The sequence below is a fragment of the Garra rufa genome, chromosome 1 (genome assembly GCF_049309525.1).
Source record: "Garra rufa chromosome 1, GarRuf1.0, whole genome shotgun sequence".
Lineage (NCBI taxonomy): Eukaryota > Metazoa > Chordata > Actinopteri > Cypriniformes > Cyprinidae > Garra > Garra rufa.
Genome location: NC_133361.1, coordinates 5,331,522 through 5,359,501, shown reverse-complemented (window position 1 = coordinate 5,359,501; position 27,980 = coordinate 5,331,522). Strand labels below are relative to the sequence as shown.

Below are 27,980 nucleotides of genomic sequence, written 5' to 3'. Positions count from 1 at the left end.
AATAATAAGCATAATAACAATTTGAGTAGCCTATTGTTATTATTATTTCATTTTGTATTTTTGTTCGTGGGTAAAACACATGAGCTTATTGCTTGAATATTAATTTAACATGCCTGTGCGGCCTTGATACTTAGTATGATTATATACAAATTACACATTATTTATTATGTATTATTAAATTTTATCTTTAGCTGAATCAAGCCACGAATTCGGTTTTTGATCTGGATTATAGGCTACTGTGGAAATATGCTGCGCTGGCTCTGAGTGTAAGCACAATGGTAGGTTACAGATAATGAACTCACACGGGAAAGACTGTACATTACCTCTTGTTGGATTTATTACGAATTAAGTAAACACAATTTTGTTTCCGATTCTTTTATTGAAGTAGACCTTTCAAGCTGCATAGAGAGACATAAATTGCGAGAGCGCACCCTGTATTTTTACAAAGGCAATTTGTAACGTTTTGTTGTTATCGTGGAAGTTCATAAAATAAAGCAGACATTTATATTTCTTTCCTCTGTAATCACAAAGTAAGGGATCGCGCTGACGCCGACCCGAGAAGTGCCGTGTTGCGCTTTATAAATGAGACTTGCAAAGAAACGTTGTTGTGACTAATTTGCAGAGCGGTACATCAGACGAACATTTATTCTGCATGATGGGACAGACCGTAAAGACAGGCTGAGTTGAAAAGTGACTTTTCCGGCCGCTCACGCACAAATATTAAAGCATAAGCACTCTTTTCATTAAATAAAATCTGGCTTTATTTATTTATTTTCATTTTTTTAAACAGAACGAAATCATCATCACCATAACACGATCAAACCGTGTGTCATTTTTCTTTTATTTATTTCTGATACTATTTAAATTTTCTGTAAAATCAAACTTTCATCCAAATAATATTCCAAGCTCAGAGTCAGAAATAACAGTTTTGATCTGATCATCTTAAATCCTCTGGGTCTGAGGGCAGATTAGAATGGAGATTAATCCTAATGAACATGCTGCTACAATTGAAACAATTACATTAAACTTATTTAAACAGTGTATTTCTATATAACTCCAGCAGCGTGCATCCTCCTTTAGGTCAGGACTGGCGAAGGCAGCGCGGACAAACGCTTAGCTCCCTCACATGTCTATAACAGGAACATCAGATGGTATGACATAATATGTCGTTATTACGAGAAAAATATGTCGTTTTAACGAGAAAATTATGTCGTTTTAACGAGAAAAGATGTCGTTTTAACGAGAAAAGATGTCGTTTTAACGAGAAAAGATGTCGTTTTTACGAGAAAAGATCTCGTTATAACGACATAGCTGAGTGGGAAAAAAATTAAGTGTGCGGCAGCAATGCGTCACCGTAATATAGCAACCATTATATTAAAATCATATATTGATCAGGTCTAAAATAGCAGTTCCAGTTATTTTCACTTACTCAGTATCTGGACCTCTGCATCAGCTGAATGCACACAATCCTTGTCACTATAAATTGTATATGTGTATTTTCCAGCATCTTCTGCTCTCACTTCTTCCAGATGGAGGGAGAAGTTTCCATCTTTAATCTTATCAGTAAAGAAATGAGCTCTGTTTTGATAATTTTTATGCTGTATCTTTGGTCGACTCTCACCATCTTCATACAGATGAACCAGAGTCTCAGCTCTTTTCCATTCCACCTTCAGACTTTTCTGTAACAAGCTTTTGTCAACCTGACAGGGCAAAACCACTGAATCTCCCAGGGAAACTGTCTGATTACCAATTGAACCTTTCACGCTGAACTCTGCAAAGAAACAGACACAGGTTTTTAAAATGAAATAACTGTTAACAAACAAACAGATACATCAATTGAATAAAAAGCTTCTTTTCAAATTATGTTGGTTTTATTTATTTATTTATTTGTTTATTGCTACACTTTAAGAACTCTTAGTACAAAACTCCAAAAAGATCATAATTGTAAGCCAGCTAGTTGATCATTAAAACCTTATTAGGAACAGCAAAACACAAGGGAATGATATTTTTTCCAGTTTAGAAAACAATAGAAACATTTTACAGAAGTGTAGACCGGATACAGTTGGTACAGGGGTACATTTGAGACACCTTAAATAAGTATGATCTCTTATATTTGCCTTTTTAATCGCGGGAAATTTGAAGTAAAAGAGCTTCTCCAGTCCGAAGATATCGGCAGAAGTTTTTTTCTATGGTACGTTTTTCACTTTACCACATCCCTTCAACATTGAATAGCTTCTCAACGTTACATGACTGTTAAAGTTAACTTACATTTTTTAAAGACCTCACTCTGTGTTCAACTTTTTAAAGGTATTAAGCATTTGCAATGAATTGGTTAGGCAGCTACACAGCATTACGGATGCGTACTGTTCCAACTGTACTTGACATGGTTACAGATGTAATAAGAAAAAAGCTTATTGTGTTTATGAGCTAATTGTGTCAAATAGGACATGCTTATGGCTGTTAATACTTATTAATATTTTAGTAAACAAGTAAAGGAAATGTCATATGAAAAATCACTTATTTTCAGTTCCCAGTTTTGGTGTGGTTACGGAAAAAGGGCACTCTACCTAGTCTAAATATTTAGCAGACTTTGGGATTGAGCACAACAAATATCTCAGTGCATTGAGAAACTGCATAAGAAGACAATGATGTGTTATGATGCTGTGCTGAGCAGCATTATTCTTTTCATGATTGTGAGTAGTTTCGAATTAAAGAAGAAACCCAATGTAAGTTACAGGCATGTGTTTTTTAATATTTTGTTTATTATCGTTTTGTTCAGTTTTATTCAGTTTAAATTTTATTTTTTGAAATTTTATTTTTTGAACTAACTTAATAACTTTCCATTGCACATACAGGGCTCGAAACTCAGGAACAAAGCCTGAGTTGATCAGCATCATGACGGCAGCAAAACTGGATTGGGTTGGTTTTGTTCAACTTTAAACTAGTACTTTAACCTTGAGTTTGTAAAGCCACCATCATGGTACAAGCCCCTGGGGTTTTCTGTCAAATCAGGCAGTATAAACTATCATTAATTGACAGTTTACTTTTAAAAAATAATGTAGGAATTGTGTATTAATCGTTGAGGGTGAAATACAGTACTATGACTTTATTTATTTTATTTAGCACAACAAATATCTGTTGTGCTTTGCTTTGACCTCTCTGGTGGGCCTCTTGTACACAAAAGTATTGCCTGGTTCCAGTCTTCCAGTCTATTCTTCTGTATGCTGACAATCTGAACATGCAACATATTAACCCCTGTGCAACCTTATAGAATTTTTTGCCAATTTATTTTATTTTTTTATTTTTTTTTACTTTTTCAAAGTGGCTCATTAAAATGCAATGTCTTTTCTTGCCATTTGGGATTTATATCCAAATTAAATGGCGTTTTGAAATATAAATAAATAAATACTGTAAATACATACATAAATTTGGGCAGGACTTGGTTTTGTCCATATGGAATTGACTGGATCATTGGGTTGTTGTCATTTGCTATCGCTGTGATCTCATGTGAGTGACAAGTACTTAGGTTGTGTGTAAGTACTATCGGACTGAATATCTTAGCAGTTTAGATATTTTCTTTTCAACTTCCCTCTGTAAATTGCATAGTAGTGTTTGTAAGCACAGTGCTGCTTTGTTTACCAAGAACCGATGGTAACCAAGAAAATACTGTTTTTCTGCAGTATAATTTCATAAAGCTAAATTCAGACAATTATGTTTTCGTTTGTTTAATTTAAATAAGAAACAGCTTATGCTATATGTATTTTGTTATAGGTGAATATTATCGTTATGTGTAGCAGTTCAGTAGGTTTTGTCTGCATCTTTTAGTTATCAACTTACGTGGTACCAAACTTGTCTCTGCTGTCCTGGTCACTGAAAAAAGGTCACTGTGAACTTTACATATGTATTCTCCAGCATCTTCAGCTCTCAGATCGTCCAGACGGAGGGAGAAGTTTCCATGTTGAATCTCATCAGTAAAGAAATGAGCTCTATCCTGATAATCCTGCTGTGGCCGACTCTCCCTATCCTGATAAAGATGAACCAATGTCTTGGTGTCTTTTCTTCTCCATTCCACCTTCAGTTTTTTCTTTAACAAATGTTTGTCAACATGACAGGGCAGAACCACTGAAGATCCAAGATCAAACTTATGGTTATAGGTTTGCTGCCCATAGAAACCTGGGGAAAAAAAGTTTGCATAATGCCTTTTAGTTAGACAAGTAAAAATGTTTTACATATTTTATTTATTTATTTATATTTTTCTGGAATGCTGGATGATTTTAGATGAGTTTTGAACACTTTTTGGCTGGTCATCTTACCAACAATCTAAGCACAAGCAACCTTGGAAAACAGCTTAAAGCAACACTAAGTAACTTTTCCCTCAATGCTCCCTCTACAGGTTAGAAGCGGAATTGTCCATTACCGCTGTCGTAAATAATTTAGCCTACAGTCGTGTCACATGCACGTTATTTGTTTGAAAGGCTGTCCAGGAGCGGCTTTGGAAATAACGATGTCCAGTGACAAGGTAGAGTATGTTGTATGACTTTATAAAAGTGTGAAAACCTTTTGTGAAGCCTGCCGTGAAGCAAGTCGCATTTGTAGTCTCATTTGAAGTGACCGTCCTTTTAAACCAAGTCCAGACTTATGGTAATATAATGGTATAATTATCACACAACACATGGCAGGAGCAAAATGGCACGAGTGCTGACTTCTTTTCTGCTCTATCACGAGCAGAAATGTGATTTTATACAACAGTTACAGCAGTTCAGTAAATAAGAAGTTGATATTGTGTTATATTTTAAACACGATATTATGTGATTTTGCTGAGAACAGATAACATACCGTCTCAGTGCAAAACACAGGTGTTTAGTTTCTGAGTGAATCTGCCTTTTTAACAAATCGTGTAAACTAGTGATTCAAAGGCCCATTCATGAAGTGAGCCGTTTACATTCCTGAATCAATCAGCTACTTGAAGGAATGACTCAAAGACATTTAACGCCACCTGCAGACAGCTTTAGTTTCTTATTTAGATTATCACTTCTTAACTAAATAAATAAATAAAAATAATAAAAGAATAATAGAAGAAAATAATAATAAAAAGTCATCATTTATTTACCTTATGTAATTTTACACATCTTTTGTGTTATGGTTAATGCTAGGTTTAGAGGTAGGAGTGGGATTAGCGACAATAAAAAATGTTTGTATGCTATAATGTTACTTAAATAGTAATTTCCTTGCATATTTTGGTCAGTTATGTTTTACATTCGTATATATGGGTATGTATATATATTTATGATTGAAAAATTAGAGGCAACCACTGCGTTTTAATGGCTACAGATCTGCCTGCAATATGGCAAATAAACATTGTGATGTACTCATATCTTTTTATTCTTTCTTGTCTTTTGCTTAAAAAAATCTAATAATTTTATTTTTGATTGATATTAACCCAATAAAATAAAATTCAGTCATCATTTACTTACATTATGTAATTTCACACGTCTTTCGTGGAACATAAAATAAGGTATTTTGACAACTGTTGGTAACAAAGCTTTTTGGTTACCACTGACTTTCAATGTACGAACAGAAAATACTTGAATGTTTCTCAAATTATCTTCTTTTGTGTTCCAGAGTTTACTTTATGTTTATGTGTAATACATTTTATGTTTAATCAAATAAAATATTTATTTCTAAAGCTACAATTCATAATATCTACTTGATGGTCTACTTTCTCATTTATCAGAATAAAATAGCTTTAAATTATCTTTTTGTGGGTATTTTCACAGTCAATTTTATTTTATGATTAATTAGATTAATTAAACAAAACATCATGTAATTAATTAGATAAAAAAAAAAATAATCGACTGACAGCCCTAATATATACACATTTGCACACATATAAATGAACACATACAATTCTCTCTCACCCTCACTAAAGTTGCTTCATTAATTGCTTAAGTGTTTTATTGCTAATAAATTTCCCTTACAACAGTAATGAGTAATGAGTTAAAAGGGTCAACAAGGAGAACAGGAAAACATGTATTTAGACTAATTAACAAAATTATCTCAAATATCACATGACAACTTCTGATTTAATGGCTGCTCATCCCTTCAAATAAGTCCTAAATGGTGCATAGATTACAGCACTAGCCTATCTGATACTCTTTGTACAAACATAACAAACTACTGCTACTGTAAGATGAACAGTGTATTTACACCCAAAACAGGTTCTACAGTTTCTGTAATACCACAGTCATCCCCATTTCTAAGATTAAATACAACTAACAAAGTTTGTTATCCTTTATGTTTCAATCCTAATTTACTCTAGACATCTCAACATTTTCCCTCTTTGTCCCCGTCATATATATTGCTTCTTCACCAAAACAGACTTCACACATTACAACACTAAAAGATCATTTTCTAAATTCCTAAAAAAAAAGAGAGAGATTTTTGTACTGGCAGGTGTCATTTACCATTCTAAAACAACAAACTATCTTATAAGCCATATGACAGAGTATAAGATTTATGCCAGAATGCTGTAGAATTTGATTGAATACACAGACATCATTTTGTTACGTCCCTTTTTGTTTCTTTTTCCTTTTTGGGAAGTCTTGTGTGTGTGTTTAAGTGCAGGATGCTGGCCCCTGCTGCCATTGCTCTGTTAGTTAGTAACAGATATTAGTAAGACTGAGAATCTGTGTTCATTTGAGTGCATAACTGTGTGAGATTGGCTGACTATTGTTTTTTTGTTATTAGTATTCTTAACCCTCTACTCGTGATTCTGACTACCACCCGTTTGACTTTGATTCTGGATTGCCCTGGATTGCCAGTTTTATTATTGGGGAGGTAGGGAGATTGACGCCATTTATGTTTGAATCTTTTATTGATTGTTTTTCTGTAAAGGGATTTAGGGAAGTCCTGTACTGGGACCTGTCTTGTAAAAATCATTGTTTTCATTAAAAATAATGTTCATTTATTTACTCCGTATCCTTACACTCTTTCATGTAGCGCCCTCACCCTAGACGGGGGTGTAACACTTTAAACATGTGACATGGGTAACACTTTAGAATACTGTTTCTTACTTACTGCAGAACTAATAAGGAGTTATTGAAGAACTAACCGCTAATAACACTTGACTCATTAACTACTAAGAAAGATGTGCTAACTAATCTGTATGTAATACAATTTTGTGAATGTGTTAAGTAACAGGTAGCTAATCAATAACTAATGTATTCTGTCATACCTCCTGGAGAACTACTATTAATTATCTTGTAGTTATGGTTCAAATGGGGGAGGGAACAACTTGCATTACAATAGGTGTAATTGCGATTGTCAAAACATTTGGTAACTAAACAGAATTTTACACAATTTTCATGATTTCAATTCTTGGGATTTGATTTCAATCTTGATTCAATATTGACTCTTTGGATAAAAATTAGGTAGGCTACAGTAGATAGCCTACATATAAATTTTTCTCAAGAAAAAAAATATATATCTCACATAATGCTGTAAACATACAGAGAGCCCTGTTAGCTGGTATTATTAAAGGTTAAAAATTAACAAATTAAATTAAATACAATTTGGTTTTCATTATAATAACAATTATGACAAGTAAAAATATAATACAAATGTAATATAGTGCATATATTTAGCAAAATACTCCTCTCTATAGCTATTTTTTTTTCTAGTCAACTAAGGTAAATGTAACGTTCTGTGACATAATTGTTCACCTGCAGTTTTATTGACCTCTTTCCGTGGTTGAAAAACACTGATCGAAATTATGTAGGCACATCTTTCGGTAAGTTGTACTGTATCTTTAAATAAAAAGTAACAGATGATCGGTTTACTTGAACTGAAGCGCTACAGCGATCGGTCACGTCACATTTACAAGCACCAAAATGGTATTTATTGTCTGAATTTCTGAATAAAATGGACAGAACCTGAGAGCTGAGAATTTTTTTTATATCAAAAGTAACCTGCTCTGTTCTAGTAGTATGTCGGTCTCCATGTTCTCTTTGCTCCGTGATTTTTCTCTGTGTGAGAAAATGGATGCTTGGCGCGAGAGAGTGTGAGAAGTGTAAATTGCGTGAGTCTCACGCTGAATGCGTAGAGTTGGCAGCCCTGCTTTTAGAAGGGGGACAAATCGTCGGCAGTGTTCCTCCTTCCGCCATGCTCCTTCTCCGTGTGAGGATTGTTTACATTAGACTAGAGTGCGCACTGCGCCGCATGCACACAGTGCTTCTACATGTGGGGATTGTTTACATTCAGAGTGCGCACGTGTTTCGCGCAGCATATGCACCGTGTTTGTTTAAGCGGTTGACGGAAAATAAGCTAATGCGCGTTCTATAAATATAAATTCTGATCTATTATTTTTCACGGTATTTTGAAGTGCCCACGATAACAATATCGTGCATATTCATAACCGCGATTTATTGCATTACCGAATACCGGCACATGTCTACCTGTTACTTAACACATTCACAAAATTGTATTACATACTGATTAGTTAACACACCTTCCTTAGTAGTTAACAGTAGTGAGTCAATTGTTAATGAATAGTTAGCTGTTAGTTCTTCAATAATTCCTTATTAGTTCTGCAGTAAGTAGGAAACAGTATTCTAAAGTGTTGCCGTAACATGTAACTGTTCTTGTTCTTATTGTTATTGGGTCATAATAAGTTGAAAACCACTGAGTTACAGCTGATAATAATAATATTCTCCTGTTACCATACTCTCCACATACCTTTATGTTTTGATCTGCAGTAGATCAGGCAGCAGAGCAGAAGTGCAGATACAGATGCAGAAATACAGAGAATCAACACCATTATGTGTAAAACTGAGAAACCTGTGAAACACAGACATCAGTGACTGAACAAAGACAAACAGAATTGTGTATATAGCATTGTTCCCAGTATATTGTCCTTCAAATACCATTTCTACTGATTTTGTGATGTTTTGTCAAATGTTCACATCATGATAATAAATGTGAATCACAGGAATTGACAGGCATGAAGGCAGAGAACTTGCTTCAAACATGTAGACAATACTGCTTATTTGAACTCTTGGCAGATTTAGAAGCACTTAAAATAAACAAAATTAATTCCTTTAAATGTTCCTAAAACTAATTCACATAAAATCTTATGAATATACTAGTGAGATTAAGTTAATGTTCCTCAACTATACAATTCGGTGTATTTTTGCCTCTAATACAAGTTTTGATAGAGGGGAACAATCTGCCTATTTAGTTTTAACATTATTTGCTCTTCAGCTGTGTCTCTCTAAAGTAACAGTTGTGGCCTAATGATTATAGAGTCAGACTTATAACCCAAAGGCCCTAGGTTTGATTCTCAGTACCAGCAGCAAATGTAGGGAAGTGAAAGAACAGCACATTCTTTCACACCACTAAAAATAAAGATGCCAAAAGAGTTTAAGAACAAACATCTGAAAGGATATTAAGGTATATTTAATACTTCTTGAGTTACAGACCTTTCCTCATTTTTCACTATTGGCATTTATTGCAAAAATAAAGACTACACATGTTGCTAAAAGGAAACAAACCTTAATCTGTTTGTAAAATAAAATAATGAATTACGAATCTTTTTGCCAAATTAATTGATTTGAAATGTAATTTTTAATTGATTAAATGACACATGCATCATTAATCTGTTACTCACCCAGTCGCTCCAGTTCTACAGTTGTATTGGCTGAAAGTCCTCCAGCAAACACCTCACACATATAAACTCCTTTATCCTCAGTTCTGACACTCTTCAGTCGGAGAGAGAAGTTTAATTTGGGGGTTTCATCAGTGAAGAACTCAACTCTGTCTCTGTATCGCTCATCTGATGCTTCTGGTAAATCCATTTGGTCTTGGTAGAGCAAAACCATAATATCCTCGTCTTCATCTGTTTTCTTCCATGAAACCTCTTCAATGTCTTCAAGTGTGATGTGAGAGTCTACAGAGCATTTCAGAGTGATGTCTTCACCCACAGACGCAGATATGGACTGATCTGATCCTGATACTCTCAAATTCTCTGAAATACAAACAGTTATATCACACCATAAAATATATTAGTTTCTGTAAAGTCATAGATAAAATGAAGGAACTCATGTGGTCAATACTCACCAACATCATCAATTATTATTTCAACCACAGTTTCATTAGACTCTTGCTGACTGTAAACATTACATGTATATTTTCCCTCATCTTCAGCTCTCAGATTGTCCAGATGGAGGGAGAAGTTTCCATGTTGGATCTGTTCAGTAAAGAAATGAGCTCTATCCTGATAATCCTGCTGCTGTGATTCTGGTCGACTCTCACCATCTTGATAGAGATGAACTAAAATATCTGAGTCTGTTCTTCTCCATTCCACCTCCAGATCCTCCACTGATAAAAGTTGATCAACAGAACAGGGCAAAACCACTGAAGATTCAACGGGAGCAACCAGAGGACCACTGGGACCTTTTACTATCAAACCTGAAAACAATATTTCCCGATAGAAAGAGAAAATAAATAAAGCTTGTTTTGTAGTCAAACACAAATAATGACTTTAAAATTAGCATTTCTATTTTATCTCTTGTATTAAAAAAATGCATTTTAGTTTGAGAGTAAGCATTGAGGTCCACCTTATTTTTCTTTTTGTAAGATTTTGCTTGCAAAGTTAGTCAGATTAAAGCATGGAATCAAATCTACTTAACTTAGTTATGTAAAATTACCAAAGGAAATATGTACATTTAATGTGGCCAGTTTTGAGAAATTTCTGCTTAATTATGTTAAGTTTACCTTGGAGTAGTCAAGTACATTTCACTTTATGGTTTGTAAACTTTACTCAAACAACAAAGCAATGATAAAAAATGTCATTAAGGCAATGTGGTTTACTTACAAATGTGTGTAAGCAAGTAAGCAGCTTCTTGTACACTGCTCTCCAAAATTTTGGAAACACCCCTGACAAAGAGTGGTCTTGGATGATATCACCACTTTGTATATTAATTATTTTGTTTAGAATAAATTCCGTTTAGTTTAATTTTTATATCTAGCTTTATCTATGTTTTGCTGAGTATTATCAAAGACAAATAAATCAAAGAAGCAAATTCTGATATTCTGATCTCCAAATGAAGTGCGTATCAACATCAAAACCACTGCCATGCTTCTGTGTTCAAAACAAAAGGCCAAAACAACATAGCACTGATAAAAATGGCATTAAGGCAAATGGTCCACTTACAAATATGTGTAAGCAAGTAAACAGCTTCTTATATGTATAAACTGTTAATGTAATAAAATATGTTTTTTCCGGAATTTGTGTTGTCCCTTATGAGTGCAACATTATCACTAATTGAAAAAAGGATTCATGCCAATATTGTCCAAAATCCCACTTTTTGGGTGTTTTTAATCTTTTGGAGGGCAGTGTACTTTTTTATGGTAGTTTGTTGACTAAGTGTAGTTTTTAACCACATGAACACCTCAATATTTTACACAATGCACAATGACAGTAGCAATCAATGCATAGAGTTGAGTGTAGAGTGTAGAGTATGAATGGGTTCATTTGAGTAGAAAATGAACCCCAGATGTCACAAAACATCAAGTTACTTTAACTAACAACAAAAGCAACCATAAAACAGTGTAAATACATCTCAAAAAGAAAATGTTTTAAGTATTCATTCTCGAGTGCATGATGCACATTGTGATGATATTTACTTGTAAAAATAAAAAACAAATCCAAGTAAAAAAGAAAATATATACTTATAAGTACAAATTTTAAAGTCTACAAGCTTAAATTGAGTACTAATATTGAATTTACATTTTTTTTTAATTTTTGCCTGAAGTAAAATATACAATGTAGAAATTACATTAGTTTTTCTGTAGTATTTATTTCACCACAAAATCATATTTATCAGTGTACCAAGGTCCACTCACTTTAAAATTTCTGGCCTTAACTCTGATTTCTGAAGTCTGCACCCATTACCCCCTAGTTTACTATTTTAGCATGCAATTTATATAGTTGTCCAGTTATCAACAACTGTCTGGCAAAGCAAACACGGCAAAGCCTTGTGACGCACTGGACAGTGCAAAGCAAACACACGTGTGTGTGTGTGTGTGTGTGTGTACCTGGTATTCATCACGTTGTGGGGACCAAATGTCCCCACAAGGATAGGAATACCAGTAGATTTTGACCTTGTGGGGACATTTCTCAGGTCCCCATGAGGAAACAGGCTTATAAATCATGCGCAATGAGTTTTTTTGATGAAGTAAAAGTGTGCACAATCTCCTGTGAGGGCTAGGTTTAGGTGTAGGGTAGGTGTAGGGCCATAGAAAGTACGGTTTGTACAGTATAAAAACCATTACGCCTATGGAATGTCCCCATAAAACATGTAAACCCAACATGTGTGTGTGTGTGTGTGTGTGTTTGTGCTTATTATTATTACAGTGATTAGTGTTTTACTTTTCTTGAGCTCTTGACCCTTGAATTTTGATTGTTAGCTTTTAAGTGGCTGGTATTTTCTTTTATTTATAAGACACTTTTGTTATGGCCAGGAGAAACTATGATCATTTGTTGATGGTTATCTGATGATCATCATGTGAACCTGATTTACTGGTCTCATTCAGAGTCTAAAGCTGAATAGTTATAGTATTAAAGACATCTGTTTTTTTTTGTTTTGTTTTTTTTTTGCTTGTTTGTTTGTTTGTTTTTGTCTTCTTTTGCTATTGGATTTAATTAACCAGTACAAACCCGCGATGAAATCAGTAACCCGTGGCCAGGCAGAATCAATTTCAAAAGATACTTTCAAATTTAATATGTTTAATATCAATATTACCATGTTTACAGTAATAAAAATGAATTGGGCTTATATGATTATGAATACAAGCTATTGTCTATGCATGAATTTGCTTCTCATCTGTAGGCCAATCACATAAAGTGTAATAGGCAGCTTTAGCAACCAGTTGAAAAGAATTTCGGGCCTATTACCTGACCTGCAGAAACACGCACTTGGCCCAGAGTTGAACTTGAGAAATGATGACAGGCAGAGGGGACATGTAGGAAAAGCCTATATTTTGCACATATTATTCTCTATCATATATATCATAGAAATATCAATTTATGTAATTTATAATAACAAAAAAAAAAAAAAAAAATGTTGTGTTTGTGGTTCAGAGAGGGCAGCACCTTATTGAAGAGCTGCTACTGGTCTTGACAACACCTCTGTCATCTATCATCTCAAACAATGGGTCTCATTCACTTATAACTGTTTGGATTATTTGTATTTTGTGCACAAGATTTACAACATGTGTGTATACACATTCATTTGTTCTTAACCCCCTCAGCAGATGAGGACTGGAAATGATCTTCCTCTTCCCCAAATAGATTTATATCAAATTTACAAGTCCTTATGATTATCTGTGTCAAATTAAGTTCTGTTTTTTTTTGCTTTTGCACTTTACAAGCAAAGAGTGTTTATGGATCATTGACAGAAATTCTTTCACTTTCAGTGTTAAAGAAAAAAAAAAAAAAAAAGTTGTAAACTCTGGGTCAAATCAGGTAACCAGGAAATAAACCAGGACGTGGTGAAAAAGGTGTCAAAGTACAACAGACTGACACACCTCAACATTACAATAGCTGCCATGAATGTTACCAAACCTTTAATCAAATCTAAACATCTTTGAGCTTGTTTTTTCTTTTTTTTTTTAACTAGATTCCAGCTCTGATCTCTCTGGTCCTTCAGCTATAGAGGTGCATCATGGGAAGCATTAAAACACTCAATTTCCTTTACTCTCTGTTCCAGCTCATTCACAGAGATATTCTTAATTGAAATTTAAAAAATACATATTTGTGCACTTTTTTCACCAGTATTTAAAGTGAAAAAATGTATGTACAAACCATCAGATATTAACAGAGTGACAATTTCTGAGAAATAATCATCATCTCAAATGATCTCTTATCAAACTGAAGTTTTATAAGAGATCATTCTGGTGTGTCCGAACATGTCAAAACCTGTTTACTTTACCAAGAAACTGCACCTAATCAAGACAAACCGGTTCTGATTAAGTTGGAAAAACATCACTATCAAACAATGAAAAGTATCTCTAAAGGAAATGCTGGGCAAATGAACTGACCGATTTGTATTTCTAGAGGAAACCTCGGTTAAAATCACACTCCGGCTTCCCATTCAGTTAAAAAAATGTTCATTTAAATAAAATAAGCAGAACTCACCAAAATCTGCCTTACGATTAAAAACACACACACATATATATTCAATGAGAAACATAAATGTGACCCTGGAGCACAAAAAGTAGCACAGGTATATTTGTAGCAATAGCCAAAAATACATTGTATGGGTCAAAATTATCGATTTTTCTTTTATGCCAAAAATCATTACCATATTAAGTAAAGATCATGTTCCATGAAGATATTTTGTAAATTTTCTACCATAAATATACAAAAACTTTTTCATTGCACCCTCAGAATCGAGGTTTTCAAATAGTTGTATCTTAGACAAACATTGTCCTATTTTAACAAACATCTATCAATGGAAAGCTTATTTACTCAGCTTTCAGATGAGGTAAGAATCTCAATTTCGACAAATTTACACTTATGACTGGTTTTGTGGTCCAGGGTCACAAATCAGAATGAAAAGTGTAGGTACAAATCTCATAATCATCACCATCATCTCAATTAAATCAAGCTACAGAACTGCTGAAAGCTTAAGACATCAAGCAAAAGCATGCTGAGCATGACGAGTAAAGCATAATTATACAAAAGGTACTCTCAATATATATATATATATATATATATATATATATATATATATATTAATTATAACACATGCATTGATTTTACAAACTACTCATAAAGCACACACAATGATGTTCTTTGCTATTAGGCACACATTTTGATGAAATATTTTGAAGAGAAATCTGTATGTAGTCACTAACTCATTTCAGGCATTTAAGCAAAAATGAAGCAGAAGCCTCTACAGCAAAGATCATGAGCAAAATAAATTCAGTCAAATGTGTCCACAACTTTAGCTGAGACTGTAAATTTGCAGAGATTTAAACGAGACCTAATTAATGTGCCTTGCCTTCAGAGTTAACTTGAAGAAAAAACAATGTACATACCGTCTGATATAACTGGAATTACAGTCACAAAAATGAACATAAGCAGCTCCATGTTCAGCCGAAGTTACGATCATCTCTCTGCATTGTTAAAGTGAAAGTGATCTGGTGCAATGAAGGCAGTACGAATAAACTGTATTGCTTTCTTCCTTGTGACTGGCAAACACATTTGAATCTGCAGCTTATCCAGATAAACCAGTTCTGATTAAATGGAAAAACATCATGAAGAATGAAAAAAGAAAAAAAAGTTAAATAAAAATATGAAGGAAATAGCATTTGTAAAAGGAGTGTAATCTGAAACAGCACATATGTTTAAGATAGTAATTTAACCCTAAATTAAAATGTGTGACTATCCTCCTGACTATATATAATTATTATAATTATTTGGATATATATAATTAAATACACAAATCACTTTTCAATATCAAGCAGCAAAACAAGCTGTTTCATTTAGCAAAAAAATTAGCTGGAAGCTGATGAGACTGGAAACTGCACTGAGACAACTAAGGTGGATACCGTTGGCATTCAGCAAATATGAATTTCTATCATTTAAGTAAGTCTTTGAATATCGATTAAAGATTGCCACTAATGAAAGCATCTCTAATAGCTAAACATTTTCAGCAGTTAAAACTAAACCTCTTTAACACCATGAGCTATTAAGTCGTCCTAAACTAAGTCTCTTTGCATATATAGGACATACAGTGAGTTGCAAAAGTATTCATACCCCTTCATTTTTTTTCACATTTGTTGCAGCATTATGTTAAACTTCTTTAAATGAGCTTTCCCCCACATCAATTTACACTCCATACACCATAATATTGACACAGCAAAAAACAGATTTGAAAATTTTACAAATTTATTACAAATAAAACACTGAAATAAGTAGATTGCATAAGTATTCATACCCTTAACTCAGTCAATAGTTGAAGCAGCTTTACAGCCTCAAGTCTTTTTGGGTATGATGTGACAAGATTTGCACATCTGCATTTGGCAATTATCTGCTATTCTTTGCCTCACCTTTTCACCTCTCCATCTCTGTCAGCTTGGACATTTTCTAGAGTCCTAGTTGTTCCAATCGTCTTCCGTTACGGAGAATGGATCATTGATCATAGATCATTGCCTTAACACAAGTCTGTCACTGAGCTCTACAGGCAGTTATCTTGGTTTTTGCTCTGATCTGCATTTTCAGCTGTTAGACCTTTTCTGAGAGGTGTGTGCTTTTCTAAATCAGACTCACAGTTTAACTCCACTCCAAGTGTAGGAACATCTAGAAGCAATATGAATGATCCTGAGCTACATTTCCAGTCTCCCAGAATGGGATCTTTTCAGTTTTTTTTTTATTTCTAATAAAGTTGTTACAAACCTGTTTGGTGCTTTGTCACTATGGTGTATGCGATGTAGATTGATGTGAAAAAACAAAAAAACTAATTTAAAGCAGTTTAACATAATGTTCCAACAAAACGTGAAAAAAAGAAGGGGTGTGAATACTTTTGCAAGGCACTGTAACTAATAATAAATGTGTATATCTGTTTGCGTAAGTTTTAACAGGACAGTGCCAAGCATCTTTCCACGTAATGAATCCCAAAACAGGTGACTGAATCAGATCCATAGAAAGGCTTGAACTGAGTTGTACTGCATCGCCTGCAAATATAAGAGTGTGTAAATAAAAACAGCTGAGACAGAGGCTATAATGAATGTGTTTCTCGAAGGGATCCTGAATCTGCTGTCCTAATGCAGATATGATGCTCCTCATTCACTGCAGGAATCTGAGCAAGTAAACTGCTGTGTGTTCATAGGATGATCAGATCAGCTGAACCTCTGCTTTGAAATTATGTTTTGAAAATAAATGCATGACCGATCCCTCTGTCTCATTTATTTATATCCACACACCACACTGTTTAAAATAATTGATTTAATAATCCAGCTTTAAATTAATCAAGATAGTATTCAATTGGTTTGTTGTTTTTGGTTTTAAATTTTGTGCACAGGGGGTCTTAGTGAAACGAAGAAAGTGGCCCCATAAGGATATACTGATAATCCAAAATATTATCATGAAAAAAATGACATAGTTATGATTACATGTTGTCAGTAGGAATAGCATTTTGCAAGACTTAATTTCACATCTGTTAAAACAAGAAATGTTCTTTATTCGCCTGGCAGCTTGTGCCGCCAAATTATTGATGCCCCCATCAAAGAGAAAAGTGGTTTGGTCTTAGAGTGGAGAGATGAGAGAGGAAAAGAAAGCTGTAGGAGGGCGGACAACTTCTAGTTATTTTTACAGCCCTAAGCTGGTTTTAGCTGGTCAACCAGCCTGGTTTTAGCTAGTCGTGGCAGGCTGGTTTTAGAGGGTTTTTGGCCACTTTCCCATCCTGGCAAGAGATTGGAAAGCTAGTTTTTTTTTTTTTTTTTTTTTTTTCCAGTTGGGATTCTAGAGACCTTCATGATTATGTAAATATATATGAGTCAACAAAAAATACTTGTAAGTGACATGAAAATTAACTTTCTTTGGAAGGGTTTGCCCTCGCCATTCTTCCTGGAAGTAGGGGTAGGAAGTTGACAGCCTCATGTGACAGGAAAGAAGTCAATGCCTTTTTTTCACACTTGAAATCCTTTATTTATTTGTTTGTTTGTTCTCATTGTGACATAAAAACATGAATAATACTGTATTAAGAAAAATACTTACAAAAGGAAAATGACAAGATAAACTGCGGCAACTATAGTTGCCAGTGGGCTTAAATGGGTTAACACTGACACTAGTCAGAAGCAATTTGTATCAGTTTCAGTCTTTAAAAACATGCTTAACCTGGCGGGAAATCAAAAAGGATAATCCTGCTGTAAATGCATAACCAACCTGGAAAGGAAAATAAATACAAAAACACTGAATAGGAGCATGTACATATAAGTTTACCATCCAATGAACAGTATCAGACACAAAGTCAAAAATCAATGGATATGTTTATCTGGGAACATCAGCATTTTCATGGCCACACCTTCATTAGAACAGGTTCATCTGCATTAGTTTTAGTTCCACAAAAGTAAAACCTTGTACAAAACGAAATGTAATGTGTAAGACCTATGTCACTTGAGAATCAAAGTTGACAGTGTGGAACATTTTAAGTATCTTGGTTCAAATCTGGGCTCTCCGTTGAGTTTCGCTGATAATTCAGAGTATATTTTTAAAAGATGCTCTCAGCCAGTTTGAGCCATTGTTTGAGTATTAAATAAAAATTTAAGAGGTCCTTCATTCCAAATGAAATTAAAATGTGTATACAGCATTTACTGTATCTTTTTATTTCTTATGTAATTTGTGTAATGTGTCTCTAGATTATGATTGTTGTTTCTGTCTTTGTTGTCCTGGTGAGCCAGAGACATTTTTTCACTTAGGTGCACACAGTTATACAATATTATCTGAAGATTTAGATTCAGTCTCAGTGTTTCTGATGGGTGACACAGAACTGAACAATTACTGACATCATGATCCTGTGATTATTGTGATCTTGAGACTCAAACGTCAATCCACAGATGCTTCTTAAAGTAAAAAAAATATATAACACTGATTTTTCTCTCTGTTGATCTTGAAGGAGTCTCAGTTTCATTTGTACAGCTGAAGCTGGTTAACAGCTAGAATTCATTATAAAAGCAAATCATTATTACATGAATACAAAGAACAAGTGCAATGGCAGTTAAACATCCTGCATTTAGATTTACAGCTATTTACAAAACCAAGCAAACATACATTAAATAACGGCCTCAATAACAAATGAAGAATGATACTGAACTCTTCTAAATCTGTCAAAAGCTTCTCAAGAGTTTTTTTCCTCTGATTGTTCATTATTTTTGTGTAACCACTGAATCCGGCTGAGTTTCCTCTGTTGCGTCACTCTTGGTCTCATGGTTTTGTTTGTCCAGTAGAGTATCCATCTCATGTGTTTCTGCTGGGTTCTGGTTCTGGTTTGATCCATTAGCTGGAGTTTCATCAGATCCTGCTGCTGCTGTTGCATTCTGGGTTCACAATAAAACATTTTAACATGTGTTTTCAACTACAGTGTTTCTCAGGCTTGCTCCTGGAGTCTCCTCATATAAAACACTCAACAGTATACACTATTGTACTTCTGGGAGTGTTTGTGCCAGAGCATATGATCAGGACGTGCTGTTACAGATATTATACAGGTATTACAGATTCATTGATCAATTGAACTGAGTTGTGTCAAATAAATGAAAGTGCAGAATCTGCAGGATTGAGGAGCATTGATCTACAAAAATCTCTAACAGTAATTCTGACACTAACCTGAGATTCCTGATTCTGTGATCCAGCAGCGACTCTAGTTCGACGAGAATTTATTGCCTTCTGTTCATGACAAGAAAGTTCATTAACACACAACTTCACTAAATGTATTTTGCTTTTCAGGCAGTTGTTTAAAGGTGCAGTCAGTAATTTTGTCCACTTTTTATTTCATTTTTTTGGCAGCGGCTATTTACACTAAATGCAAATAGCAGTATTTTTAGTGATATGCTATTTACATGTCCAAATAGCATGGCTTCTATTTACACTGTTAAAATAGCAGGATTTTCTGCTTTTTATAACACTTATTGTAAATAGAGGCAACTATCTGTACCTCAGTACTGTAGTACATCATAAAACATTATGCAATAATAAGTGTAAATTATAGTTTAGTTTTAATAAAATGTATTAAATGGATGGCATCTTATTGAGACAATAAAGCCCTCCCTACTCCTAATTTTCAACTTTTTGATTATTTCCTTCATTTTATTGAAAATAAGTGTCTTTCCAATATGATATAAGATTCAAAAAGGGGAAAAAAAGTTCACCAAAAGGCAGATTCAAGTCTAGGTCAATAAAGTCAAACAGATTACACTCTAAACAAAAAAAAAAAAAAAAAAAAAAAAAAAAAAATCTGTAAAAATGGCAGCTGTGGTTGCCAGAATTTTGCTGTAAAAAAATATGGTAACTGCATTTTAAGTTTTTAGCTTAAATTTACCATTAAATACCACAATCTCATTAACTGATATAATGTTAATGTACCAACTTATTGAAGTACTGAAATGAAAAAGGTGAACCAAACCCATCACAAACAGCTTTTAAATACTAACATATATAGAAGATGCACAGTGTCATTCCCACAAACACTAAACACCATCATAGTAACACACATCAAACTGAAATAATGCAATAAACTTTCATTTAACAACATTAGATGTAACATACATCCCTAATACACACAAAAAAATAAATAAAAATAAATAAAAAAATAAAAGTAACGCAGGGAATTCTGGGACTGTTGATTTACGGTTATCTCTGGTTACTGTAAACATTACATTCATTTTCACTTCCGAAAACGGTATACTACCATAAAATTACGTGCAATGTCCAATAGATGTTATGCGCAACATTCTTCCGGGTTCTACAAAACAGCCTTAACTACTTCCGGCTGTCCGCTACTGGTACAGCGAAGATAGGGACGTTCTAAAACACTTAACGTGAAAAACGCTTAACGTGGCTTAAAAAACGACCAGGAAACCCCAAATTTATGTCAAACCTTACTTCTAACAAACACTAACTACTGTCAAAAGAACGAGCCCTTATTCCACAGATAAAGTGAATAATATCACGTGGAAGCCCATTATAAGGAAACAGCTTAACGTGGTTTAACGTACCTCAACAGCGATCAGGGAAGACCAAATTTATGTCAAATGTTACATTTAATAAACACTTGCTGCTGTCAAAAGAATGAGCTCTTATTCCGCATATAAAGTGAATATATCACGTTAAGCGTCCCCCATAGATAAGGAAATAACGTGGCTTAACGTATATAACATTACAAATTTCTGGAGAAAATGTGATGGTAAGCAAAGTTGCTCCAAATTCATGACTTCTTTATTATAATTAAAATTTGACAGAAGGTACGCTAAACCAGCCTGAGTCCATGCACTATGGGGAACGCGTAGCTTGATATTATTCTCTTTATGCTGCTCGTTCTTACAAAATAAGCTGCTGTTAAAAGAATGAGCTCTTATTCAGCGTATAATGTTACGCGTTATTCCCCATAGAAAAAAAAAAAAAAAAAACACGTTCTGCTGTCAAAAGAACGAGCAGCATAAAGAGAATAATATCAAGTTACGCGTTCCCCATAGAAGTCCATTATAAGGACTCAGCTTAGCCTGGTTTAGCGTACTTTAACCACGTCTTCTGTCAAATTTTACTTATAATAAAGAAGTCATGAATTTGGACCAACTTTGCGTGCCATCACATTTTCTCCAGAAATTTGTAATGTTTTACGGTAGAGAAAAAAATAGAATATTCATTCTATTCTATTGGGACAATCGACCACACAAAAACGGAGTTGCGGTTGGCAACAATAGATTTATTTTTAAACTCTGCTGCCAAGCAGGGTGGAGAGGGACATCACTGCCTCGAATTGTTTTTGTTATTTCTAGGAAGGGGAAATATATTTGACTCTCATTACAACAGCACAAATCGAGCACAAACAAATGATAGTTTTGGTGAACATTTCTTTTTTTATGCGTGCCAAATTCACCGAGGTCTGCGCAAAGGACTGATCATTACAGACAGCAGGATAAAATGTAGGCTACCTGTCTTAACTTTCATGCTTATTACAAAATTAAACTGAACAAAATAACAATGTTCTCAATTCGTCAAAGCGTCCACGTTAAACTGACTTCTATGAGAAATAATTAACGCTTAACGTGATATTATTCACTGTATATGCTGAATGAGATCTCATTCTTTTGACAGCAGCAAGTGTTAATTATATGTAACATTTGACACAAATTTGTTTTTTCCCAGTCGTTAAGATACGTTAACGTTAAGCTTTTTTTGTAATGGAATAGGGGAGCGATTACTTTATATGCTGAATAACAGCAGCAAGTGTTTATTATATGTAACATTTGACATAAATTTGGTCTTCCCTGATCGCTATTGAGGTAAACCACGTTAAGCTGTTTCCTTATAATGGGCTTCTATGGGGGAGAAAACGCTTAACGTGATATTATTCACTTTATCTGTGGAATAAGGGCTCGTTCTTTTGACAGTAGTTAGTGTTTGTTAGAAGTAAGGTTTGACATAAATTTGGGGTTTCCTGGTCGTTTTTTAAGCCACGTTAAGCGTTTTTCACGTTAAGTGTTTTAGAACGTCCCTATCTTCGCTGTACCAGTAGCGGACGGCCGGAAGTAGTTAAGGCTGTTTTGTAGAACCCGACAGAATGTTTCGCATAACGTCTATTGTTACGCCAGGCCAGCAGAGGGAGCCCTTACCCAGTACAGACGGTTGCTGCTCCCTCTGCTGCTTCGCTGGTTACTTCCTGTTTGGCAGCCATATAAAGAGGACCATGCCAAACAGGAGTTTCCGAAGTATTGTTTTGCTCTTGCGAACTCTACCAAGCGTTTTCCCTGTTTTCCGTGCCTTGTTTCCTATTTTTATAGTTTCCTAGTCTTTTCCTTGTTTGATTCCACCCAGTCCTCCTGTGTCCGCGCCTCCAGAGCGCCCTCCTGTGTTCGCGGCTAAAGAGCGCCCCTCAAGTGTCTGAGCCGGACCTCGTACACAGAATGGCCGCTACATCTACACTGCATCAGGTCAACTCTGTTTCAAGATGGTTGGCTGCTGTCGGCTCGAGCAGCTGGTCTCTCTAAACTCACGTCAGCCAAGCCAGCGACCGCTAACACCACGTCTGTCAATCCAGCGCCCGCTCATGTCACGTCAGCCAAGTAACAACCAGTTCATGTCATGTCTTCTGCTCCTGAGTCTGCATCTATCATGGCTGCCCTTCCAGATGCGGTTCCTGCTAAATCAAGTCACGTCACAACTGCTGTTCCTGCAAAGTCAAGTCACGTAACAGCTGAGGTGCCTGAGTCAAGTCAAGCAGCACCACCTGAGTCAAGTCAAGCAGCACCTCCTGAGACAAGTCAAGCAGCACCTCCTGAGACAAGTCAAGCAGCACCACCTGAGTCAAGTCAAGCAGCACCTCCTGAGTCAAGTCAAGCAGCACCTCCTGAGACAAGTCAAGCAGCACCTCCTGAGTCAAGTCAAGCAGCACCACCTGAGTCAAGTCAAGCAGCACCTCCTGAGACAAGTCAAGCAGCACCTCCTGAGACAAGTCAAGCAGCACCACCTGAGTCAAGTCAAGCAGCACCACCTGAGTCAAGTCAAGCAGCACCTCCTGAGTCAAGTCAAGCAGCACCACCTGAGTCAAGTCAAGCAGCACCTCCTGAGTCAAGTCAAGCAGTCAAGTCAAGCAGCACCACCTGAGTCAAGTCAAGCAGCACCACCTGAGTCAAGTCAAGCAGCACCTCCTGAGACAAGTCAAGCAGCACCTCCTGAGTCAAGTCAAGCAGCACCACCTGAGTCAAGTCAAGCAGCACCTCCTGAGACAAGTCAAGCAGCACCACCTGAGTCAAGTCAAGCAGCACCTCCTGAGACAAGTCAAGCAGCACCACCTGAGTCAAGTCAAGCAGCACCACCTGAGTCAAGTCAAGCAGCACCTCCTGAGACAAGTCAAGCAGCACCTCCTGAGTCAAGTCAAGCAGCACCACCTGAGTCAAGTCAAGCAGCACCACCTGAGTCAAGTCAAGCAGCACCTCCTGAGTCAAGTCAAGCAGCACCACCTGAGTCAAGTCAAGCAGCACCTCCTGAGTCAAGTCAAGCAGTCAAGTCAAGCAGCACCACCTGAGTCAAGTCAAGCAGCACCACCTGAGTCAAGTCAAGCAGCACCTCCTGAGACAAGTCAAGCAGCACCTCCTGAGTCAAGTCAAGCAGCACCACCTGAGTCAAGTCAAGCAGCACCTCCTGAGACAAGTCAAGCAGCACCACCTGAGTCAAGTCAAGCAGCACCTCCTGAGACAAGTCAAGCAGCACCACCTGAGTCAAGTCAAGCAGCACCACCTGAATCAAGTCAAGCAGCACCTCCTGAGTCAAGTCAAGCAGCACCACCTGAGTCAAGTCAAGCAGCACCTCCTGAGTCAAGTCAAGCAGCACCACCTGAGTCAAGTCAAGCAGCACCTCCTGAGACAAGTCAAGCAGCACCACCTGAGTCAAGTCAAGCAGCTTGACCTTCTGAGTCAAGTCAGGACACAGCTTCACTTCCTGAGTCAAGCCAAGACACAGCTTTACTTCCTGAGTCAAGACAAGACACCATACCACACCCTAAGTCAAGTCAAGACACAACAGCGCTTCCAGAGACACATCAAGACACAGCAGCATCTCCTGAATAACGCCAAGCCGCTGCTGTTCCAGCTAAGTCAAGCCAAGTTGCAGCTGTCCCAGAAAGGTCACGTCAAGTCTCAGTTGTTCCTTCCGAGCCAAGTAAAGTCACAGCTGTTCCCTCAGCTCACTCAAGCTCACTGATCCGCCATGGCCTCCTGAACTGTTTGCTCTGCCATGGCCCTCTACTCTGCCTGCAACGCCAAGGCTTCCTGCTCTGCCTGCACCACCCTGGCTTCCACAACTCCACAGTCTGCCACTGCTCCATTACCCAGGTCCCCCAGAGCTTCACTGTCTGCCATTGCTCCACGGCCCAGGCCCACCACTGCACCATAGCCCATTGTCCCTGTTCACCCTGTCACGGCTATGGAGGCCGTACCTGAAATCCCTGTCCACCCTGACTCTGCCTTTTATTCCCCCGACTATCTTAAACTTTTGTCTGAGCGCCGGGAGTTGCTCCTGGGGGGGGGGGGGGGGTATGTTACGCCAGGCCAGCAGAGGGAGCCCTTACCCAGTACAGATGGTTGCTCCTCCCTCTGCTGCTTCGCTGGTTACTTCATGTTTGGCAGCCATATAAAGAGGACCATGCCAAACAGGAGTTTACGAAGTATTGTTTTGCTCTTGCGAACTCTACCAAGCGTTTTCTCTGTTTTCCGTGCCTTGTTTCCTAGTTTCCCAGTTTCATAGTTTCCTAATCTTTTCCTTGTTTGTTTCATAGTCCTAGTCATAGTTTTGCCTTGTTTCTTTGTTCGTTTTCATTTGTTACTTTGGACTGCCCTCTTGGATTTTGACCCTCGCCCACTCATTGGATTATGCTTTTGTCTTGCCCTGGATGTTCCTGCTTTGCCGGTGTTTGACCCTGTCTGTTTACCAAGATCTGTCAATAAAGCTAGCATTTGGATCCACACCTCAGTCCTCAGACTCCCATTGTAACACCAATACAGTTTTTTCACTGCATATAGTAGGGGAACTTACCATTAACCATTAAACAGGTTTTTACTGTAGCATTTTTAAAGTTTTTTTTTTTTTTTTTTTTTTTTACCATTAAATTCACAACTGTTGTTCAACAGGCATGTTTTATAGTGTTGCCTAGGCCAAACACATGTTTGTGGGCAAAGTTAGTATAACTAGCCTGGCCAACAAGGCAGACTATTTGAACTTCGTGTAAATAGACACTTTTTTTTATATAAATGAATAGCACATTTCTGCTCACTTTATCTCAGAAACACCTTAACATAGCTGCACAAAGTACTTTTTTATTTATATAAATTGTACTTAATCTTACTCTGTTAAACGTACACATACCGGTTTCCTTGCAAATGTAATTGATTAAAATTTACAAGTATTTTATTTCAATAAAACTGAAGTGAAGTAAAAATCCCTCCCAAAAACCTGTAGTAATGAAGTGTGATTAATTTACACAACTGTCCCTAAATTATTATAGACTTTGGTTTGTTGAATGAGTTCATCACAGGTGACAATAGATCAGGTCTATTTCTGCAATGGCATTTATAAAGTGCAAAGTCTTCAGTCATACGTATCAGAAAACAAACAAACAAACAAACAAACAAACAAAAATTATAATTTCCAAATGCACCTTTAACACTCTGCAGGTGAATGAATCAAATCTAGTTTATGATACAAACCTGACATGACTGCAGACATGGTGTGATCCCTGAGGAGGAAAACAGATTCACAGGATTACTCTAGTGGAAAATAAATATACAAAAAAAAAAAAATCTATTTAAAATACATTTATTTAGTACTAAGTATACTACAAATACATTTACATATTTATGTACTTAATATACCCTGCAGTTGTACCTTTAGTAAACTGGTAAACTCAAAATCTGCTAAACTGGAGCAACTAAATTTGTTGTTAATGCACTCTAATTGTGCAGAAGTAGTGCTGAAGTCCAACTAAAGATATACTGAAGTATATTTGATTGTGCTGAAGTCTTACTATTGCAAATACACTTCAGGTACACTAGAAATATCTTGCGTTTAAATACTGATATTAGACAGAAATCATTCAATCCTTGGTGAGATTTAAAATATTTTAGCAATTTTTGCACAAGTAGTACTCCAAATAGAGGTTGCTTATACTTTTTAGATCAGTAAGTCTCGAGTGATGTGTCCGTAATAGATTTGAATTAAACTTAGTAAACAATAAATGCATTTTAAAGATATGAGTTTTCTACTTGGGTATTCAGATGCTGATCAGATTCAAACACATCAGACTGTATAATAGACGAGTTGTGATTTTAACAAAGAAAATAAAAATAAAGCTTCAAATATCAGTTTAGATACATGTGAGTGAAGTACATTTTGTGTTGAAGATGAAGAGCTTCAGTTTAGTGTAGAATGACTGAACAAACAGCATCATGGGTAATGAGTCACACTATTATTATAAAAACAGTAGAAATATATTTGATGTAAAACTAAACAGTGGTAAAACTGATCATTTATTTCCTGAGAGTGACACATCCTTAAAGTTTTTCAATGTAAATGAGAATCTAAAACACCTGGGGTGAATGTGATAAATGTTCAGGTTTTACTCACAGGGTTCAAACACCATTAAAATCATCAGAAATAAAGTGAAGATAAATTCAGAGGAGAAGACTACGATCCTCATGTCTCCCATCAAACCTTCACCATTAAACTGAGGATGAAGATCAACAGTGTTTTATTAAAAACAGACTCATATTCATCACAAACAGCATGAAAAACTGATTATAATGATTCATATCTGTGACTGGAAATGAGAAGAGTCTGATCAACTTTGAGATGAAGCTGATTTCTGCCTCGCTCAGTTCAGATTCAGATGCTGTATATTAGTTTAGAATATTAGTTTATAATTATGCAGATATATGAGTGTAATTGTGTAGTGTGTGATGTTGAAGTGTTTATTCACCTGTTTTGAGGATCAGTTCAGTCATCAGAGCAACAGAGTTCAATAAAACAACAACAACTGATCCAAACACATACACAGGAACAAGATGGGGAATATCTGAAATATCAAATCATCCAGTTTAATATCATCATCATCAGATCAGATGAACCACATTAACAACCACTGCAGAGAGAGAGAGAGAAAAAAAACAAAAACAAAACAACAACACATGAATGTATTTGATCTCCACATCTTTATATATTTGAGTTTTGGTTTGTTTGGAGTTTGATTTGAGGACTTCATTCTTCTAAATATTATAATATTATAATATTACAATAATCTTCATTCTTCTAAATATTAACAGTAGTATTATTTTATTGTTTTATTTTTATTTATTTATTTAAAAATGTAATCCTCTAACACATGCGCTCTCTATTTTTATTTATTTATTATTATTTTCTAGTTTTATTTTTATTTATTAATAAACTTAATCCTCTAACACATGCACTCTTTATTTTTATTTATTTGTTATTATTATTTTTATTTATTAATAATATTGATCCTAACACATGCACTCTCTATTTTTATTTATTTTTTATTAATATTGTCTATTTTTATTTTTATTTATTTATTAATAATCTTGATCCTCTAACACATGCGCTCTCTATTTTTATTTATTTATTATTATTTTCTAGTTTTATTTTTATTTATTAATAAACTTAATCCTCTAACACATGCACTCTTTATTTTTATTTA

General features: G+C 35.6%; 1 protein-coding gene across 1 annotated transcript in view; it reads right to left on the bottom strand.

The window, feature by feature from the left end:
* Nucleotides 1–15,151, bottom strand: part of LOC141334106 (butyrophilin-like protein 2) — a 26,425-nt gene extending 11,274 nt beyond the window's left edge. Inside the window, exons 1-6 of the mRNA XM_073839278.1 lie at nt 15,100–15,151; nt 10,114–10,464; nt 9,665–10,021; nt 8,734–8,835; nt 3,838–4,173; nt 1,622–1,771 (exon numbers count right to left, since the gene is read on the bottom strand). Coding sequence (XP_073695379.1) covers nt 1,622–1,771; nt 3,838–4,173; nt 8,734–8,835; nt 9,665–10,021; nt 10,114–10,464; nt 15,100–15,151 — 1,348 coding nt within the window. The remainder of the gene's footprint in view (nt 1–1,621; nt 1,772–3,837; nt 4,174–8,733; nt 8,836–9,664; nt 10,022–10,113; nt 10,465–15,099) is intronic.
* Nucleotides 15,152–27,980: the final 12,829 nt, after the last annotated feature.